At 40.0% G+C, this 22,272-nt stretch overlaps 1 protein-coding gene across 1 annotated transcript; it reads right to left on the reverse strand.

Annotated features, from left to right (window-relative positions):
• Positions 1–9,934: 9,934 nt before the first annotated feature.
• Positions 9,935–21,218, reverse strand: CTHRC1 (collagen triple helix repeat containing 1). The gene is made up of 4 exons (XM_002759350.6): positions 20,956–21,218; positions 16,853–17,074; positions 14,536–14,752; positions 9,935–10,464 (listed from the first exon to the last, which is right to left on the reverse strand). The coding sequence occupies exons 1-4, from the start codon at positions 21,103–21,105 to the stop codon at positions 10,322–10,324; spliced, it is 732 nt and encodes a 243-aa protein (XP_002759396.1). The 5' UTR covers positions 21,106–21,218; the 3' UTR covers positions 9,935–10,321.
• Between the last annotated feature and the right edge of the window lie 1,054 nt (positions 21,219–22,272).

Below are 22,272 nucleotides of genomic sequence, written 5' to 3' on the forward strand. Positions count from 1 at the left end.
TAGTGTTGCTATCTTAGGTAGTATGGTTGGGGTCAGGAAAGGTCTCTGAGGTCATATTTGGAATATTTTGAAAGAAGTGAGGAAGCGAACCACAATAAGAGAGGAAGCACCTTTCTAGCCAGAGGCGATAGCAAGTACAAAGGGCCTGAGGCAGGAATTAACTGGCTGGTGGGATGAGTAGGAGAGAGAGGAGGTTGGAGAAATGGCCGCCACAGTATGGAAAGAGCTGAGGGTGGACAGCCAGACCCTCTGGCTTCAAAATTCAGCTTTCCCATTTTCTGTTTGACCTTAGGCAGATCACTTCAGCCCTTTTTGTCTTAGGTTTCCTAATCTGTAAAATGGTATCTTTTTTGGGGGGGGGAATTCAGTGCAAATTTTATTAGACTACAAAAACATATACAATTATTATTGTAGATATATTTATATAAAGTCATAAAATTTCTTTGAAAAACAGCATAAGAAATAATTTTTTAATTTTGTTGTATAAGTAAATTAATGTTAGTGTCTTAAGGATTCAATGATAGGGTTTTTTAATTTATTTTTTAAATTGACAAATAGCAATTGTACATATTCTTGGGGGTACATAATTATATTTCCATATATATAATGTATAGTTATCAGATCAGGGTAATTAGCACACCCACCATCTCAAATGTTTATTGTTTCTTTGTGTTGAGAATGTGCAATAGCCTTCTAGTATTTGAAACTATGTATTATATTAACTATAGTCATTCTACAGTGCTATAGAACACTAGAACTTATTTCTTCTATCTAGCTGTAATTTTGTATCTTTTAACAAATCTCTGTCACTCTCCCTTCTCCCTACCCTTCCCAGCCTCTAGTATCCTCTGTCCTACTTTTTACTTCTATGAGATTAACTTTTTTTAGCTTTCACATATGCGTGAGAACATGCGGTGTTTAACTTTCTGTTCCTGGCTTTTTTCACTTAAAATAATATCTTCCAGTTTCATCCCATTCTATGAACGATGAGATTTCACTCTTTTTTATAGCTGAATAGTACTCCATAGTGTGTATATATCACATTTTCTTCATTCATTCATCTATTGTTGGACACCTAGGTTGACTCCATATCTTGGCTATTGAGAATAGTGCTGCAATAGACATGGGATGCAGGTGTCTCTTCGTTTTACTATCAAGGATTTGTTTTGTTTTGTTTTTGTTTTTTTGAGACAGAGTTTCTCTCTTATTGCTCAGGCTGGAGTGCAATGGCAGAATATCAGCTCACTGCAACCTCTGCCTCCTGGGCTCAAGCAATTCTCCTGCCTCAGCCTCCCAGGTAGCTGGGATTACAGTTGATCAACACCATGCCTGGCTAATTTTTGTATTTTTAGTAGAGTTGAGGTTTCACCATGTTGGTCAGGCTGGTCTCGAACTCCTGACCTCAGGTGATCTGCCTGCCTCAGCCTCCTAAAGTGTTGGGGTTACAGGCATGAGCTACCACATCTGGCCTCAATGACTTGTTTGAATGAATTCGTTCTTGGAAGACATACTGGTATTTCCTACTTATTGACAGCTCTGGCAGCAGCTTCCAAAAGCTAATTTTTTTTTATTGCATTTTAGGTTTTGGGGTACATGTGCAGAACATGCAAGATAGTTGCATAGGTACACACGTGGCAGTGTGATTTGCTGCCTTCCTCCCCTTCACCCACATCAGGCATTTCTCCCCATGCTACCCCTCCCCACCTCCCCCCACCGCTGTCCCTCCCCTATTCCCCCCAATAGACCCCAGTGTGTAGTGCCCCCTCCCTGTGTCCATGTGTTCTCATTGTTCATCACCTGCCTATGAGTGAGAACATGTGGTGTTTCATTTTCTGTTCTTGTGTCAGTTTGCTGAGAATGATGTTCTCGAAATTCATCCATATCCCTACAAAGGACACGAACTCACCGTTTTTTATGGCTGCGTAATATTCCATGGTGTATATGTGTCACATTTTCCCTATCAGAGTGACTCTTAAAGACATTTTCACCCCGAGTATAGTGACGTAAATTCTCTCTTTGCTGCAAACAGAATTTGATAAACAGGCAATAGTCCTCTGGGATACAAGCAAGCCAAGGCTGGTGAGCAGATTACAGAGAGAGTTAGGACATTTCTGCAGGTGTGAAACTGGAGCAGAACTTCAAGCAGAGATTGATGGGTGGGCATACAGAGACAGGGCACTGCTACAGAATTTGTCACTATACTCAGGGTGAAAGAACTTAGAGCTAGTTTTTGAGGTTAGAGTTTCTCAAAGCCAATTTAGAATCATAGATTAAGCAGAGTGAGTTTGTCCAAAATGGAGTCAGCACCAAGGAAGTAACAAGAAATTGAAAGAAAGGAACTAGGTATTATGCTGTATTACATGGGATTCTGGATCAGTCCTTACCCCTAGCAGCATGTATTCTCTGGAGTTCAGCTGGGTGACCCAATAGATTTCCTGTTTTTGTGTGTTTTTTGGGTTTTTTTTTTTTTTTTTTGAGACAGAATTTCACTCTCGCCCAGGCTGGACTGCAGTGGTTTGATCTCAACTCACTGCAACCTCTGCCTCCCAGATTCAAGCAATTCTGCTGTCTCAGCCTCCCAAGTTGTTGGAACTACAGGCACGTGCTACCACACCCAGCTAATTGTTGTGTTTTTAGTAGAGACAGGTTTCACCATGTTGGCCAGGCTGTCCTAGAACTCCTAACCTCAGGTGATCTGCCCACCTCAGCCTCCCAAAGTGCTAGGATTACAGGTATGAGCCACCGCACCCGGCTGATTTCCTGTATTTTTAAAGCTAGTCTCCATTTGCTTTTCCTATCACTTGCTGTAACTGAAAACTTCCTGGATGACACAAATCTGTGATACCCTGAATTCTGTATGTTACTTCCCCATCAGCTGTTATGATTTATGTGGACTCTTGTTTCTGTGGATATTGATGTAATCTTTATGAAAATTGAGCCTTTTGGGACCCTTGTGTGGCCACATAGTTTCATTAAAATGTGTTCAGTTTTATAGAAAAACATTAAAGGTTTAATATTTATATAAATTAAAGAGATTATTCAGCTTATGATGAAAAGCACAAAGAAAGAAGATTGGTAGACTTAGAAAAATAAAAATATGTTTCTGGTGGAAGGCCCAACTGTACAAAAGTTGGATGATGTGTAAGTTCTCCTTGGTGTATTTCTGAGATCTAATATTCCAGGATTGTGTTTAGTATTAAATTTCAATATATGTTAATTAGGATTAGATTTGTACCACTGTAAGGCTAGGAAGTTATAAAACCAGTTCACATTCAACATATCAAAAGGAAAATCAGCAAGCTATTTTTAAGTGATTCACATTGATCTCTTTCCCACCCAAGTTCCAAACTAATCCAGGCATAGACAAGAGGTAGAGGGAGCATGGGATATTGCTTTTATTAATGATAAGGCTCAAATTAGAGAATGAAGCTTATATATGTGTAAAAGTAAATTTCTTTGTACCAAGCCCCAGAATCATATACCCATCCAACCACAAACAACACTGGACTAAGACTATTTTATGGCCTGCCCTTGTGAAGTCACAGCAAGGAGGAATGGGGCAGAATGCATTTTCTCTGTAAGCAGCTTATTTCCAAAGAAAGAGGAGGGAAAGAAAGTGCCACTCATGCTCACTTCCCTGTCCCAAACTTAATATAATCAAGTCAATTACATCTGTCAATCTGGGTTCAACCAGGAGACAGAACACACCATAATTTTTTTTTTTTTTTTTTTTTTTGAGACGGAGTTTCGCTCTTGTTACCCAGGCTGGAGTGCAATGGCGCAATCTTGGCTCACCGCAACCTCCGCCCCCTGGGTTCAGGCAATTCTCCTGCCTCAGCCTCCTGAGTAGCTGGGATTACAGGCACGCACCACCATGCCCAGCTAATTTTTTGTAATTTTTAGTAGAGACGGGGTTTCACCATGTTGACCAGGATGGTCTCGATCTGTTGACCTCGTGATCCACCCGCCTCGGCCTCCCAAAGTGCTGGGATTACAGGCTTGAGCCACCACGCCCGGCCCACACCATAATTTAAATAGGCTAAGTTTAAAGGATTATTATGTGGTGATAGAACAATAGAAATATGTTTAGAGAATCTAAACTATTCTAGGGCTGAGGGTGAGTAGCCAAAGAAGGACAAAGTTGAAAGAGAGTCCCCCTCTGGTGTTCAGACTTTTTTGGAGAAGTTGTGGGTGCAAACCACTGGGTGGTGTGGAAGCTTGCCTGTGTGCCTGGGGCCAGAACTGGTTTAAAATTGTCTGATAAACAGGAAACAGTCCTCTGGGACACAGGCAAGCCAAGGCTGGTGAGCAGATTGCAGAGAAAGTTAGGACATTTCTGCAGGTGTGAAACTGGGGCAGAACTTGTACACATTGAAAGACTTCAGAAGCCAACCTTTAGGAGAAAGGAAAGCTGAGATTGATGGGTGGGCGTACAGAGAGTCAGGGCACTGCTGCAGGTACAAGGTCAGGAGCATGTGGGGTGCATCTCAAGAGGGCTACAGCAAGGTGGTCCCTAGGCCTCCTAGGTTGGGACCGCAGGGTGTACTGTACATTCTGTGTGCAAGCAGAGCAAAATGCCATCAGATGCGTATACCACTGACCTTGCAGTGGGAGCAAAAGAGAAAAAAATGAGCATACCAACACTAGGATGAGAAGTTCCTTTCCTCCCGCAGCACCCCTCCAGCATCCTCTACTTCTTATTCTCATTTTGAAGGAGAAATGCTTATTGTTCAATTGTTATCACAAGAGTAGATACTGAAGGGTGAATTTGGAGTTGAGAAGTGATCAATTGACAAGAGGGCTTAGTCACCCCTTTGCTCAGCTTCCATATATACGCACCCTTCTGCACATATTTGACCTTTTGCACAATAAGAGAGTAACTAACTATATTTTGGCCTGGTGAGTTACAGTTACCCTTCTGTTAAGTGAAGCACTTGCTGTTCCCCAAAATAAGACACAAAGTCTCAACAGTCATTGGATTCACTGCTGGCTATATTAATTACTCCTCAATTCACTCATCATCCCACCTAATATTGTTTAGACTGAATTGTAAAGTTGACTTTCAATAACCCGTGTAATAAAAATAGGGAGAATAGGAAAGCAGAAAATAAAAATAAACACATGCATACAAGCAAAGAGAAATTATGCAGAGCTACTGCAGTCCTTGTTTATGTAATTGGTCACAAGATTATGGTTGATATCCATAGCTTCCACCTTCAACTACCTCTTTATTTCCCTTTCCCACAGTCAGAATCAGATGCTCTGGGTTCTTTGCCTGGCAGAGTGCTTCAAACCTTCCTTTTTGAAAGGTCTGAATCCTCAGTCATCCTGCCCCTTTTCTGATTCTTGTGGTTTTCCATGTAACCTTTACTGTTCGACATGGAAGTATTAAGAGGCACCTTAAAACATCTCCTAGGTTCCGGACAGTCCCCGCTTCCATTTGCAGCAGCAAACCAATTTACCTTGGAAATTGAGATCAATCACTACAGCCAATAAATGACCCCCTCTTTTTCCTTCGTTGGCTAAGTGGTACAAGAAGTGTAAAATGACCAGGTGGCTGTCTGAAAAGCAGAATTCTAAGATGAATGCCATGACTCCTTCCGTCTCTTGTATACACCCATGTAAACTCTTCTTGAGCATGGTTGAGACCTGTAAATATAATTGGATAGCACCTCCATGATTATGCGATATGGCAAAGGGTTCCTAATCAGTTGACTATAATCCAAAGGGAGATTATCCTGTGTAGCTATGTATCCTGTGTATCAGGCAAGTTGTTTAAAAGCAGAAGAGTTATCCTGCTGGTCTAGGAGAAAAACAGCCTATTGTGAGTAGGGACCACAAGGACCTGAGGGTCACCTCTAGAAACTGAGAGCAGTCCTCAGCTAACAGTAAAAAGCAAAACAAAACAAAAAACTAGAACTCTAATCACAACTGCAAGGAACTGAATTGTGCTAACAACCACATGTGCTAGGAATAGGGTCCTAAGTCTCAGATGAGATCACAGCCCCAGCTAATGGTTTAATTTCAGCCTGGCAACACTGAGCAGAGGACTCAGCTAACCTGTACCCAGACCCTTGACCCACAGTAACAATGAAATAAATAAATTTGTGTTAAGTTACTAAATTTGTAGTCATTTGTCATGCAGCCAGCAGAAAACTGATAACCTGTCTCATCCTATGATTCAGTGGAACCGCTGTTTTGTTCCCTTCATGGATACTAAGACTTCCAAACCAGCAGACTCAGAGTTGCCAGGAAGCAAAAAGTCTGTAAGTTGGTTATTAGGTGTAATAATGAGATAAATCTATGATGGTTAATTTTAGATGTCAACATGACAGGGCTAGGGGTACTCAGCTAGCTGTTAAGACATTATTTCTGGGTATATCTATGAGTGTTTCCAGAAGATACTGGCATTTAAATCAGTGGACTGAGTAAGGAGGATCTGCCAACAGCCAGTCAGCTGAGAGCAGCATTCAAACAAAAAGGAAGGGAGGGAAGGTGAATGTGATCTTTATTCTGGAGCAGGGACACCTTTCTTCAAACTGCCCTTGGACATCAGAACTCCAGGTTCTCCGGCCTTTGGACTTGGACTTGCAACAGCACATACCCTACCCTGGGTTCCCAGGACTTCGGTCTCAAACTGAGAATTACACCATGGGCCTCCCTGGATCTCCAGTTTGCAAATGGCCTATTATGAGACTTCTCAGCCTCCATAATTGGGGGGAGCCAATTCCCCTAAGAAATTTCTGCTCATGTATTAAGAGATTTATAAATACATAGGCATACCTTTGAGATCCCTGAGATACTTTTATAGTTCACTTCCAGACTACTGCAACAAAGTATCACAAGAAAATGAGTCATGAATTTTTTTGGTTTCGTAGTATATATAAAAATTATGTTGACAATATACTGTAGCCTATTAAGTGTACAATAGCATGTCTAAAAATACCTTGTACATAGCTTAATTTAAAATACTTTACTGCTAAAAAATTTTGACAGTCATCTCAGCCTTCAGTGAGTTATAATCCGCTGCTAGGAGATCTTGCCTCAGTGTTAATGGCTGACTGATCAGGTTGGTGGTAGCCGAAGGTTGGGGTGGCCGTGGCAATTTCTTAAAATAACAATGGAGTTTACCACATCAATTGACTCTTGCTTTAATGGACGATTTCTCTGTAGCTTGTGGTGCTGTTTGATAGTATTTTACTCACGGTAGAACTTTGATGGAAATTGGAGTCATCCTTTCCATCCCTGCTTCTGCTGCTTTATCAATGAAGTTTATGTAATACACCAAATCCTTTGTTGTCATTTCAACAATATTGACAACATCTTCACCAGGAGTAGATTGCATCTCGAGGCACCACTTTTAAAAAATTTTTAATTTTTATGGGTTCATAGTAGGTATATATTTATGGGGTACATGAGACATTTTGATATAGGAATTCAACATGTAATAATCACATTAGGGTAAATGGGGCATCTGTCACCTCAAGCATGTATCATTTCCTTGTGTTACAAACATTCCAATTATACTCTTTTAGTTATTTTTATTGTTTTTTGTCTTTTTTTTTTTTTTCCTTTTTGTGGAGAACGAGGTCTCACTATCTTGCCCAGGCAGGTCTCAAACTCCTGGGCTCCAGCTGTCCTCCCACCTCTGCCTCCCTAAGAGCTGGGATTACAGGCATGAGCCACCATGCCTGACTTCTAGTTATTTTTAAATGTACTATGAATTATGATTTATTGCAGTCACCCTGTGTGCTATCAAATACTAGATTTTATACATTCTTTCTATTTTGTGTGCCCATTAACCATCCTCGCTTTCCCCCACTCCTCACTGCCCATCCCAGTCTCTGGTAGCCAACATTCTACTGCCTGTCCATGAGTTTGATTGTTTTAATTTGCAGCTGCTGCAAATGAGTGAGAACATGAGAAGTTTCTCTCTGTGCTTGGCTTCTTTCACTTAATTTTGACAAATGGGGATAGTTGTTAAGAACAGCTCTGGCAGAGGCAAGAACATTAGTAAAAACGCTGGAGTATTAATAAAAAATGTTCAAAGAACAGGTGGTTTGAACTAAAGGCATGTATCAAAATTTTTATGTATCTTGGTTAACATCTGCCTATCAGAAATATTATTTCATCCAGACTCCCCTACTACTTCGCATTTCTAGATTATTCTGCAGCAAACTCAACATGTCATATCACTTTGTCTTAAATATTTCAGTATCTCTAAAAGATAAAGGTACTATTTAAAAAGAACCACAATATCATTACCAGACATAAATAATAATTATTTAATATCAACTAGCCAGCCAATGTTCAAATGTCCTCGACTATCTCAAGGAAGTTTTGCTTTGTGTTTATAGTTTGCTTGAATCCGTATCCAAATAAAGTTCGAACATTGCAATTGGTTGATAAGATCTTAAGTTTCTTTTAATCTGTAAGGTTTTTTTTCTCTCTCACTTTTCTCACTAATTATTTGTTAAATAAACCAAATTGTCTTTCAAGTTTCCCACAGTCTGGATTTTGCTGATTATATCCCGGTGGTGTCAATGAACATCCTCCTGTATCCCCTGTATTTCCCGCAAATTAATGGTTAGAACTAGAGGCTACATCAGATCCTGGCTTGATTGTTTCTTGGAAAACTACTTCTTGTGTGCTGTTACGTACTTTCTTGGAGGCTCATAGCTGGTCTATCTCTTTTGGGAATGTTATCAGTTGTTGATGTTCATTACTAAATCCCTTAATTCGTGAGGAGTCGAAAAAAGTTAATATTCAAATTGTATCACTCTTCTTTTACAAGCTATACCACTAATATGTGATGTTACTATAAGATGTATAATATTGTGTGTATGTGTATATATAGTTTTAGAAAGAGAAATTTTCCTTCATGAACAATTTGGTTACTCAGACATTCAGTACATATAGAGAAAGCAGAAGAAATGTTTGGTTCAATTTACCAATTTTCAAAGTAACAAGTTGGTTTGTTGGCATACTGTAAGTTGACCAATAATTTTTATTTCACTGTAAGTTGAACTCATATTCATGTATTTAAACATATTTCATGTTTTAAACCATTGCAATTATTCTCCTTATTGATATTTAAATTGTATCATCTTTGCCAGTGAGAACCAATTCAAGTTGGCTTTTGGATCCTTTTGAGTTGTTTTACTTTTCTTTTTTTTTTTTTTTTTTGGTAGCAGAGGATGGTTGAGCTGTTTTTCATAGTTGCCTGGTTTTCCAGTATGACAAAATGTTCCATGTTCATATTGTACATTTCCTGCCCTAGAGCTGAAATCACCATTTCTTCAAGGATTTTTAGTCTCTTTTAGTAGGAAATGGAAATGTAGAGATCACATTCTGGGCATTACTGGATTGGTAATTGTTTCTGGGCCTTTTTGGTAAACAAAGGTAGATTTTGCTATTGTTTTGTAGCTTTATTTAAGATAAAGTATTTTATGAGTTCATACTGATACTTCCAAGACAAGCCTAGAATTTACTTAACTTTATCAATCTTACATGTATAGTGCCTTCATGGATTTTTTTCCTGATCACCTCAGCCAGAAATGATCACTCTTCCTTTGAACCATATCACCCACTTCAACACTTTTATAGTAATCAACATATTAATCTTTAATTTATTGTTATTTCTATATATGTCTGATCTTCTCTACCAAATGGCAAGGAATTTGAGGCTACAATCCATCTTTTGTTTCTCTTTGTTAAATAAAGATAAAATTCCTAAAGTGCTCATGTATTTCCTGACACATAAATACCACTTTCTCTTTGTCTTCCTTTAAAAATGGAACCATATTATACATGTACTAAAAATTAATAAATAAGCATCAAATGAATAAATACAAATTGGATTTATGTTAAACTTTTCAGATATAAAGTACTAGAAACTCCAATTTAAGTGGCAATTAATTTAAAGATATTAAGGTTGTTGGAAATAATTTTTATTTAATAGATATAAAAAAATTCTTAACATTTACAAATTGTACAAAAACTGGTAGCTTTTATATTTTAAAAAATGCTATGCTAAGAGCAAAAAAACTAAAGACCACAACAGTATTCCAAATAGGTTCAGAGAACGTGACTATGAAGAAGTATCCTAATCAGCTAAAAAAAATATTATAACCACTTTCAATTGAAGTAAAATGAATAATGCTAGATTTAAAAATAGTGTGAAATCACACTTTGGTCTGTAAACATGTTTAGCTTTGCTTTTCATTCAAATGTATATATAAAAGTTTTATTTAAAATGTCATTTAAATGAACCATTCTAAGGTACAATAAAAAAAGAGGTAGTACATGAAAACTAAAGCATTTATTTTGGTAGTTCTTCAATAATGATGCGAGAAACTGAATTCCATCCAGTAGAAGCATCTCCTTTTGGGTAATCTGAACAAGTACCAACCCAGATAGCAACATCCACTAATCCAGCACCAATTCCTTCACAAAGTCCTTCCACTGCAAGACAAAGATGAAAGTTACATCTTTCTTTAGAACAAAGAGCAAAATCCTTTAGTTAAATTTTATAACTTTATAAAGCTAGATTGTAATTCTGTTTAATGTAATGCTAATTAAAAGTTCTAATACTTGATAAGGTTTTCAAAATAAAGTTCTCTTTTTCTAAATTGGTACATAAATATTTTTAAAGTATGTATAAATATCCATTCTATGATATAAGTTTAACAGGTAGTGTTCTTACAGATTTCAAGCATAAAACCAGAATTTGTATAGTTACAGAGCTAACTTAAATTTATTTGACTAGATAAATTTATTTGATTAAACAAAGCAATGTATTTGACTAAGCAAAGAAAGCCTATATATACTTTTAAAAGCCAAGACTTTCATTTGATATGCAATCTTTTTTTTTTTTTGAAAGCCATTTTCAACACTTATCTGCTGATATGTGATGCTATAAAAGTAGAAGAAATACTTTTTTTTTTTTAGATAGAGTCTTGCTCTGTTGCTCAGGCTGGAGTGCAATGGAGTGGTCTCAGCTCACTGCAACCTCTGCCTCCCAGGTTCAAGCGATCCTCCTGCCTCAGCCTCCAGAGTAGCTGGGTCTACAGACACATGCCACCACACCTGGATCATTTTTTGTATTTTTGGTAGAGACGGAGTTTCACTGTGTTAGCCAGGACGGTCTCAATCTCCTGACCTGGTAATCTGCCCGCCCTGGCCTCCCAAAGTGCTGGGATTATAGGTGTGAGCCACTGCACCCAGTCAGAAGAAATAACTTTATAACATTAAAAGGAATTCTAACATAATCATTACACCAGCCCTTCAATCGGGAATCCCATTTTACACAGAATTTTCTCATAGTGAAAAAACATAAAACAAAAAAACCTTGCATTTCCTATATGTTTTTATGCATTATAATTATGCAACTTTTCACATGTCCTCTGGACTTTCACCTACTAACATACAAGTTGCATTCCATCTTACCAAAGTCTTGTCTTAAAAAAAAAAAAATCCCTCAGTGGTCATTTTAGCTGGCAAAAAGAGTACCTTTGACAAATATGTAAAATGGGAGAAGAAACTGTAGCTTGGCAGATTCTTTAAGAAAATGAATCCTGATATAGAAGCAGTGTAGTGGATGACTTCATGTGACTTCCTATTTGATTGAGGTTAGTGCATTCCAGTTGAGACCCAGGGATGTGGGTCTGAAGCAATCAACTTACATAAACTCTCACAGGAGTAAACCCAGGGCAAGTCTCTCAGAATCCAGGGACCTGCCTCTGGTTCAGGCTTTTCCCAAGTTGGGGGAACTAAATAGTAGGCCTACAATTCCATTTAGTCTGGTATTCTTAGTTCCATGCCAAGTGGAAATGCCTAGAAATGCTCATCTTTACCCAAGGTCTTGACATCCATAGCCTAGAAACTTGTTCACATCTCCCTACAGCCTAAGGACATCAGACAAGCTTGGGTCTTGTGTCAGCCTCATCTGAAGAGAATCAAATGGTCACTTCATGGTCTTTAGCAGATGAAATAATGTAGGTAAATGAACATTTTTGCTGTGACAATGTAGTATGATAGTTTGTTAAGTGAAAACAATATGTTGGATTAGGAGTTCTCAACCCATTTTCCTCCTAAACCCATGTAATAGATGAAATAGTTTGTCACACTCCCATGGGTATATCAAGGCTTTAAGTCATCCTCTGATTTGCTAACTATAAGTGCACCCTTTTCCTTTCCCTTAGGAGAGATTATCAGCATGTCACAGAAAGTGATTTATTGCAGAGGTAACTTTTAATCCACAACACAAAAACTTTTATTAATAACACATTACTTGTGACATTCCACCCAATCGATCACACCAAATGAGTTTGCACACCATGGTTGGGAAATGCTATGTTAAATTATTTGTAAAGTATATGCACGTATAGGTGACAGTTCTTGGGCCTACGGGCTTACATTGTAGCAAAATATTAACACACACCTTAAAGATAACAGAATAGAACGTAAGATGCTTATATCAACTACTGTCTAAATATATCACTTCCTAATCAAATTTTAAATATCTAGATTCTTCTTATTTTAAAGACCGTTTCTTAGATGGGAAACACTTCTTCCTTCTAGCACATGTATCTGGCTTAGTGAAGAGGATTTTTAATCTGATTACAAAGAGAATTGGGACAAGAGAACAGGGCCTTGGTTCCACCAATTCTACTATCCTACGTAAGATACTGTATTTCCTTGGGTTTCTCAATATGCAAAGAGAGGGGGTTAAAATCTCTTCTTTATATTTCAAGGATATTGTGGGGATTGAGGGAAAATGTAGAGGGGATCCCCTTGATTGCTTAGGTATAAATTGGTTTTGGGGTTCAGCATCTGACTTGGAGCCCCAAAGAATCCTGAAATGTTATTTCTGAGGGAAGGGAAAGATGAGATGATCTTCTCCCTCCTCTCGACCATTTTTAAGTATAACATTAGTGGAAAATCTCTTCAGGATGTCAAGGAAATGATGCTAACCATCTCTACAGTTCCTTATTTTTCTTCTATGGAAAGACAAATGAATATAATCGTATTGCAATTCCTGATGCTACCAGGCTGTGCCATCCACTGCAACTTAGGAAACCAAAATGGCTGACAAGCAGATACTGATAGTGGTGTCTCTAGGGGATGAGATTAACATTTTTTAAAAAAAACTGTTCTACTTTTTGGTATTTTCTAAACAGTCTTTAACGAATCTTAAAATAGAACAGTCTGGGCATGGTGGCTCATGCCTGTAATGACAGCACATTGGGAAGCTGAGCAAGAGGATCAACTTGAGGCCAAGTGTTCAAAGTGACAGTGAGCTATGATCCCGCCATCGTACTTCAGCCGGAGCAACAGCAAAGACCCTGTCTCTAAAATAAATAAATAAATACATACATACATGAAATAACCCAATAATATTTTTCTGACAGTTTAAGTGACCACTGAATGTCTTTTTTCTCATACTAGGTAGAAACAGAGAATGCAGAAATAGTATAAAAGTTTTCTCTTTTACAAATTCAGCAGACAGTATCCACCCTTTTAAAGAATAAGGCAGAAAAATGAGTCAGTCTCCTTTAGTCTGAGCCAGTGGTTCTCAACTTTGGCTGAACATTAGAATAATCAGAAGATTTTTTTTTTAACTGGATCTCTGTCATCACTCGGGGTGGAGTGCAGTAGTGCGAACTCAGCTCACTGCAACCTCTGCCTCCTGGGCTGAAGCCATCCTCCAACCTCGGTCTCCCTGGTAGTTGGGACTAATTTTCTTGTAGAGATAGGGTTTTGCCATGTTGCCCACATTGTCTCAAACTGCTAGGCTCAAGTGATTGCCCACCTCAGCCTCCCAAAGTTTTGGGATTACAGGTGTGAGCCACCACACCCAGCCAACCAAGTGATATTTTGAAAGTCCCATTGTCAAGTCTGCACCCAGACATATTAAATCTGACTCCCTAAAGGGGTGGGTAGGTATTTCTTTTGTAAGATTCCCAAAATTCCTTAAGTGAGCCCAATATGAAGCCAAGGTAGAAAAGCCACTGCTCCATAGCATTATTGGCTATTTTGCCATGTATTTAACTCATTGATTTTCAAGCCTGGGGCACATCAGAATCAACAGGGGATCTTTTAAAAAACGCAGAAGCTGAGCATGGTGGTGCGCGCGTCTATAGTCCCAGCTACTGGGGAGGCTGAGGCAGGAGAATTGCTTGAACTCGGGAGGCAGAGGCTGCAGTGAGCCAAGATTAGGCTACTGCACTCCAGCCTGGCGCCTGGCACCAGAACGAGACTCTGGCTCAAAAAAACAAACAAACAAACAAACAAAAACGCTGTGGTTTTACCGCTAGAGATTCTGAGTCAGTTCATCAGAGATAGGTCCCACGCATCTATATATTTTTAAAAGATCTAGAGGTAATGCAGAAGTACAACCAGGGTGGAGAATCATGCATTGAAAACTTGCTAGAGGTCCCTTTACAGCAGGCTAGGACCCAACATGATAGTGGGACTCAAAACTAATCTTAGTTAGATCTGAGGCACATCTTGCAATGTCACAACTTTACATACCAGAAGAAGTGCGATGAATATTAATTGTTGAATTCATTTCAGGGCTTCCTTGGTCCAAATAAACTATAGCTTCAATAGGAAGAGGTCCTGAACATTCAGCTCCATTGAATGTGAAATACCAACGTTGACAGCATGCATTTCTGCATTTTAGCCGAAGTGAGCCACTGAATAAAACTCTTAGAGCACTGTTTGAACGCATCTTTGTAAATGTACACTCCTGTCACAAACAGAGAAATGAAATTTAGTTAACATTTTCTATTTTAATTAAAAAGAGATTTTGAGATTGGTGAATTTTACTTAACGATCCTTTTCCCCAATATGTATTTAAAAAGTTTAACTTGGCCAGGTGTGGTGGCTCATGCCTTTAATCCCAGCACTTTGGGAGGCCAAGGCGGGCGGATTACTTGAGGCCAGGTGTTCAAGACAAGCCTGGCCAACATGGCGAAACCCGTCTCCACTAAAAATACAAAAAATTAGCTCGGTGTGGTGGTGCATGCCTGTAATCCCAGTTACCCGGGAGGCTGAGATGTGAGAATTGCTTGAACCCAGGAGGTGGAGGTGGCAGTGAGCCAAGATTGTGCCACTGCACTCTAGCCCGGGCAAGACAGTGAGACTCTGTCTCAAAAATAGAAGAAAAAAAAAAAAAAGGAAAAGAAAAAGAAAAGCTTAACTTTTATAGAGAGAGGGAGATTTTCTGCAAGCTAGGTAAGAGATTTTGATAAAGGAACTCTAAGAAAATCAAAATACAGCTTTCTTAGAATTTTTCACCCCATTGAGGGTATCTTTCAGTTTTACCAAAGAAGGCCAGCCTCCAGTACTTTTGACCAAACCAATTTATATATTTCCTCTTTTTTTCACATTCAAAAACTATTTGCTGAACCCCAACTATGTGCTAGATGGTACAGATACAGCAGTTAACAAACCAGAATCCCTGCCCTCATGGAACTTACATTCTAGACTAGTGCTGTCCATACAGATTTACTCTTGACCTGTTTCTTTTCGAGCAACAGGAAACAGTATGAGGGAGTAAGGGATAGGCAAGGTTTTTAGTCTTTATCTATATGACACAATGATAAGGGCCAGGTTTCCTGTTTGCTTATTTTCTCATTGGTCTTTGCAAATTTGTCTGTCTATTGGCTTGTGGCCCTATTGTCTTTTACTTGTAGAAGGTTCCCATACCCATCCTGACCACTGCTAAAAGGAACTTTAAAACATATTAATAATTCAGAACTCACAAAGATAGCTTTTAGAAAGAACTCAGTAACTTTTGATAAACAACTATAAATAAGCAACCAGTCTATCAATGTCAGATGTTTAAATAACTAGGGAACATTTTAACAAGATGCTTTCTAGAAACACACATGAGCACAGAAAAGGTCATAGTCACCATAACTATGGAAGCTACATGGAAATGCTATCACAAAACAATTAAATCAAGACAATCTCAAACTCTTACAGATAACAGAGCAGAAAGAGCTGAGATGAGGAACAGGGATTATACACAGAGTGCATCTTAAAATCTTAAGAGTTTTATGAAAAGAAAATTTCTTGTAATTGCTTGATGGTAGCGGTAAAATCATGAAGTAACATGCTGTAAATATAGAACCATGTACAGAGTTGGTCAACAAGAGGAAAGCGGCTTACAAATAGCATCAACTTCTTCAACTCTCTTCCATCCCAGTGGACATGCCAATTACTTTTGAGGCAAACACTAATCAAAGTGACTGAAACATTAGTCAAAATACATTACCAGACAGGCTATTTTGAGTAATTCCCCGCCATTCAGCCTTCATGTTGCAGAAAAACTTAAAATAATCGCTGTAGTACCTCACATCTAATCTATTTCACTTCTCCTGGCTTAGCAACTTTAAGCTGGGTATGCTACCTGAATAAAGACAAACACCAATGGACTTCTGCTTCTAGACCAATGTGGTAATTTCTTGGAAAAATTGCTTCCCACCTTTATGTCTGAAGCCAGGGCAGAATTTCTTAGACTGAATTTAAATTTACTTTAGGTCAAGATTGGAAAGTTGCATACTGTCCAACACACACCACTTATGCTCTCTTTTGTTTGTATTTTAAAAGTATGTTATTTTAGATACTATGGTTAAAATGATAAGCATTTGTCTTAGAAATACCTTTATGAAATTAACTTTGAAATCTAATAAACTTTTTATTAGTTTTAAAAGTCACATGCTACCTACTTCTCTAAGTCTTTTGGTTAAAAAATAATAAAATGTCACCAAAAAATTAACACTGAAACATGAAAACCATATATATTTTGCTTCACTTTTAAAATAATTCAAACTTTACTTACCGCAATTTTCCCAAGATCTATGCCATAATTCAGTGAACTCCATGAACACTGCTTGTAGTTGGGTGTCCAGGACTCCTCAAAGGTTTCCCTCAAACATTCCCCCTTTTCTCCTTTGAATCCATCCCGACCTGGGATCCCAGGGGTACCCGGAATGCCATTGGCCCCAGGGCTCCCGTCTCGACCAGGCACTCCTGCTGGCCCTTGTAAACACATTCCGTTATACTATAATGAGAAAGAGAAGGCGAAGAAAACTCTCACAGCTCAAAATTCAGAGACTCAGTATGATTACAATTGCATTTATTTTGAGCCATTGGAGTCAAGAATCCCTTAATACCACGTGCCCATATTCTAGATGACTTATTATAGAGAATTCATTTTCAAATTATTTCTAAAATATTGTGATTTCTTTCATAATTTTTAGTGCACAAACTTTACACACACATCAGAGGAGGACAAAATTATTTCATTTGCCTGCTCCTTTCTACTGTTCATTATAAGCATATATAATTTTAAATACCTGTAGCCCAAGGTGGAAATAATTTGATATTCTGTTTTTTTCTTCTAGCTCTATATCTTGCAAAGAGACCTGGACTTTTACAGTTTGATGCAAACATACTCCTCTTGGATACCTAGTTTATTTCTACTTTTTTCTTATTAGAATATTATTGTAATGAAAATCTTTATCCGGATAGCCTTTTTCTTCTTTTGAATTATTTCCCTAAGATACATTCCTAGGGACATAATTATAAAATAAAATCTTAAGAGTCAATAATTATCTTGTACCGGCGATATCTCCAACTTGGATATGAAAATCCCTCCTTCTCCCTGTTTTTAAGTGAGGGAAGCAGTACTTGGATAACATTTCTGGCCTCTCATCCCACATCGCCTCCCCAAGGAGAAGCAGTAAGTGATCTAGTTTCAGGTGACCATTAGTTCTCAATAGAGGACCATCCACAATCTGTCAAACTGTCTGTAAGAGCTAGCATTCTCTATGTTTGTTTTTGGGAAGGATATCTTGTAGCGTTTAAATGCATGGATTCTAGAGCCAGTTTCTTTGGATTTTATCCTGGCTCCACCTTACATTAGCTCTGTGAGATAGGGCAAGTTACTCAACATTTTGGTGCTGTTTCCTTATCTATAAAATGGGGACAATAATAGAGTCTTACCTTGTAGGGTTTGTATAAGCTTCAAGTGAATAATATATAAAATGTGCTTAGAACAATGCCTGGAACACAGTAAACACTGCATGTGTCAGTCATTATTATTCCTATGATTCCCCCAAGACAAAAGCGAGGAAGTGACTCTGGGCAAGTGTGTCCACTGCCCTGGGTGGACCTTTCACGGTCTAGACCTAGGGAAGAGAGCACTAGCAAATCTGCCAGCCTAGCACACATAAGCCATACACACCAGTGCTGTATGATCAATGGTAAAGGTATACCTTGTACTCCACCTGTCTAATTTCTGTGTCTACATCTGAATTGGTACAGGTAGGAACAAAGGTGCCATTTATTAGATACTCCAAAACCCAATGCAATCCATTTAAATTTTTACTCTAACATTTCCTTTATTTGTATAAGTTGCCTAGTATTATTTTGCATAAGTATACTTTCCAACAAAAACAAAAAAAGTTTCTTAGATATTAAAGTAACTTCAAAGCTTATCTTTTGACTACAGTATCTGGGACTGGATGACAAAATCCAATCGCTGTCTGGGAAAAATCCTAGATAATCAGACTGATGTTTGCCAATCAATTTGCTTCTCCATTACCAGTTTCATTTTTGGTTTGATAAATTATTTTTTAAGTCTTTGACATTGCCATTTTCCTGACTGTAAGAAGAAAAAGACACTACTGCTTATTTATCGTCAGAGAAATAGTTTAAAAAAAGCATTTAACAACTACAAAAGTATTCAAAGACATACAAAATAAAGTTTTAAAAGTGTAAAATATTTCAAAAGTTTGGTGTGTTTTAGACTTTTTAAATTTTAGTAATTTAATTCACTTTCACAAGCAGATATATACAATGTTTAGACATACATTTCAAGTGGGAATAACACTGCTCCTTATATTCTTTGATTATTTTCCCTATTATTCCCCTCAGGACAAGATGATACACAGACTAAATTTTATTTTCTTATATATCAGTGGATCTCAACTGCGGACAATTTTGTCCCCTAGGGGACACTTGACTATGTCTAGAGACGTTTTTGGTTGTCACGACTTGGGAGCGGGCATCTAGTCTGTACAAAAACATGCTGGAATGCACAGGACGGTCCCCACACGAATTATCTGGCCCAGCATGTCCATCGTACCATATGGGGAATTTTTATTCATCTTTTCATCTAAAAAACACATTTCAGAGACCATATAACTTTACTTGATTCGATTCCGCAGGTGTCACATCTGTCTTATTCTACTTTAAAATGGTAACCCAACGCATGCTTAGTACTCTGAATAAATATCTGTAGAATGAAAAAAAAATGTGAAGGGAAGAGCACTTTTCTACTCCCCTGTTTCTTTCACTGGCCACCAGGGGGCAGAGATTGGTGGAAGCTTGAAAGGAACGCTTTGAAAGATCCTATACAAAGAAGTTGCTTTATAGAATCTGTTGAAAACTTGATGACTGTGGACTTTTTCTGTCAGCAAACCAAATCCAACCTACAGGATGCACCTGAGCCTGGCTGCAAAATCTTTTCCAGGTCTGCCCAGAGTTGTGGGAAACCACAGATACTGTAAGTCCTTGAAGGGGGAAAAATTGCAAGCTTCCCAGGAAAAAATGGGTATTTTGTGTATCATGACTACAAATTCATAAAATGCCAACTACACATAAACCACACTCATTTGGTACAGTTTTAATAACTTGGTCACTTAAAATAGCACTGTTGCCTGAACACATAGTCTGCTTTTGTGGAGCAAAATTACACAGCCTATCACCAAAAAGTACTGTATGAAATGGGGAAAATTTTTTTCTAGCACTTTTGAATCCAAGGTAGAACTAGCTGCCAAGGAACTTGGTTTATTAGCTCAGTTTAAAATGGTAGCTTAACAAATTCAAAACTTTCTTTTTAATAAAAAATGCCCCAACTTATGTCTTGCAATGCCTGTAAATCATGTTTGCAAATGAGACTGAAGTTTATGATACACCAAGGACTACGGTAGCTGTGAAAGGCTCCCTCACGCCACAGGGCAGAGAACTTCGCCCTCCAGTGGGTTTTGTTGATATTCAGAGGGAAGGATTTTAAGCAAACATACCTTCCCACAGATGAGCCCCTGGAAAGCACTCGGCCTTGTTTCCAGTTCCTGGAAACTGTCGTCTCCCCTAGCTTGACTGTGATACTCCTACGCGGTGGCCACAGCAGAAGACCCAGGTTATCTATAAGGACTGACGGCCCATTTGGTTTAAACAAAACAAGCAAAACGGGTCCTTGGAGGGTTAGCGCCGGCTCCTTCATTTCCCTTTCCGGCCTTAAACCCTCTGAACCATTCCTGGCCCCTGCTGTGGTTGTCCAACGAGTAAATTGCAGCCCATACTCCCTAGGAAGATGACCCAACATGACTCATAGTCTTCAAGTTACAAAGAGTTGGACGGATACTTTGTGGGGGTTGTTATTCTCTCCTGCAGGCAGACGTGGCCACCAGCCTCAACAAAGGACACGTAGCACAGCCCTGGCCCAGGCCCAGGCCCACGGGATCAGCAAAGCCAGGGTCTTTCCCAGGTCCACCTCGGACCTACCCAAGCTCCTCATCCTACTCTCATTGCCTCCCTACCCCTCCGACCCTTCGCAAGGGGTCCTCCTGAGGCCAGAAATTATTGGGGGACTCGCCAATACTTCGGGGAGTCCCACCAGACCCCTGTCACATGTCCGCTCCACGATGGCCTCTCATTTTAGTATCCCCTCTGAGTTCCAAGACTCACTGCCCGCATAACTGAGGTCCTTCTGTGCCTGTAGACACAAAGCGTAACACCCTCAGCGCTTCAAGACACAAGACACACAGCTGCACGGACAGACACCCCCAACAGTCGGACTGACGGCCTGCCCATGCGGCGAGCGGCCGGGTCCCTTCCACCAGAGCAGCTGTCCCGGCTGGGCTCCCCCGAACTCACCAGGTCCACTACCTCCCTCTGCCGAAGCTGCGCCTTCTGCTTCCCCTTGGGGATCTCAGAGGCGCTCGACGGCGCGGGCAGCTGCAGCAGCAGGAGCAGCAGGAGGCCGTGGAGCAGCCGTGGGGAGGCTGCGGGGCCCTGGGGGCGCATGGCGAGCGGCGGCCGGGCAGCGCGGAGCTGGAGGAGGCGGAGGAGGAGACCGAGGAGCTGGACGTGGTCAGCCTCTGGCCCCGCCGCGCTCCGAGGCCGCCGCAGGCTGCATCAATGAGCCTTTCACCAGCGTGCCTTTCTCCCTCCCTTTCTCCCTCCCGCCGCTGCAACACCCGGAGCTTCCATCTCGTAATAGGCCCGGAACCCCCACCCCGAGCCCAGCGTGGGGCGGACCGAGAGCCGGGCCCGCCCCCTCTTGCGGCAGTCGCTCGGCCAGCCAGGACCCTCTCGGGGCGCGCAGACCCGGTTAAGAGCCCGTCTGCAGGGTTCGGGCGGGGTGGCAGTGGCCAGGAGCCGCAGGTCGGGGATTTGAGCAGGGAAGACAGCGCTGGCCGCCTAAATGAATATTTTAGAGCCACGTGGCTTAACCTGGATCCAGGAGCCACCTTCAAGGGTCGTCAATTCATGGCATAGGTTGCAAGCCTTTTTATTTATTTATTTATTTTTTTGGAGGTCACATTTTTGGAGGCTGGAAGGTGGGGGTGGGGCGGGGGCAGGAAGGAACCGTAGGTAACATCAGGTTTTCTTTTTTTCTTTCTTTTTTTTTCTTTTTTTTTTGCAAAGACAGGGTTTCACCATGTTGGTCAGGCTGGTGTTGAACTCCCGATCTCAGGTGATCCACCCGCCTTGGCCTCCAAAGTGCTTGGATTACAGGCATGAGCCACCACGCCCGGCCAACATCAGGTTTTCCAAGAGTCGCATGACCCAAGTATAAATGCTGTTTTCATAAGTGGGAAGACTTGCTGAGGTCTGGGACAATGCAAAATTTTGCACGCCTATTCTGTCCTCTCTGCCCGAGATTCTGGTGGGTTGGGAGGGATAGATGCCGCCTCTCTTACCCTCCTTCATCAAGGAGAAAACTGAGGCTCAGGGAAGTTAATCAACATCCAGTGGAAATGGTAGTTCACTTTTGAGTATTCCTTGGCTGTGATGGATATTATCTTTTCGTAACCCCCTCTGTCCTCTTTTGGTCTGTCCATTCTAGAAGTAAGAATTCTCAGAGCCCAGGCTGTCCACTAGGTAGGGCCAGGTTGGAGCAGGACATCCTTTAATATTTAACTGGCTAGACCAGGTGTAACAGAAGTCTTGCCACACCCAAAACAACAT

Source organism: Callithrix jacchus, chromosome 16 (assembly GCF_049354715.1).
Source record: "Callithrix jacchus isolate 240 chromosome 16, calJac240_pri, whole genome shotgun sequence".
NCBI lineage: Eukaryota > Metazoa > Chordata > Mammalia > Primates > Cebidae > Callithrix > Callithrix jacchus.

Coding starts and splice junctions, on each gene's coding strand:
- CTHRC1 (XM_002759350.6), bottom strand. CDS start 21,105: ATGCGCCCCCAGGGCCCCGCAGCCTCCCCACGGCTGCTCCACGGCCTC. Junction 14,753..16,852: donor TAGATCTTGGGAAAATTGCG/GTAAGTAAAGTT, acceptor TGTTTGTGACAG/GAGTGTACATTTACAAAGAT. Junction 10,465..14,535: donor TATTCATCGCACTTCTTCTG/GTATGTAAAGTT, acceptor TTTGTCTTGCAG/TGGAAGGACTTTGTGAAGGA.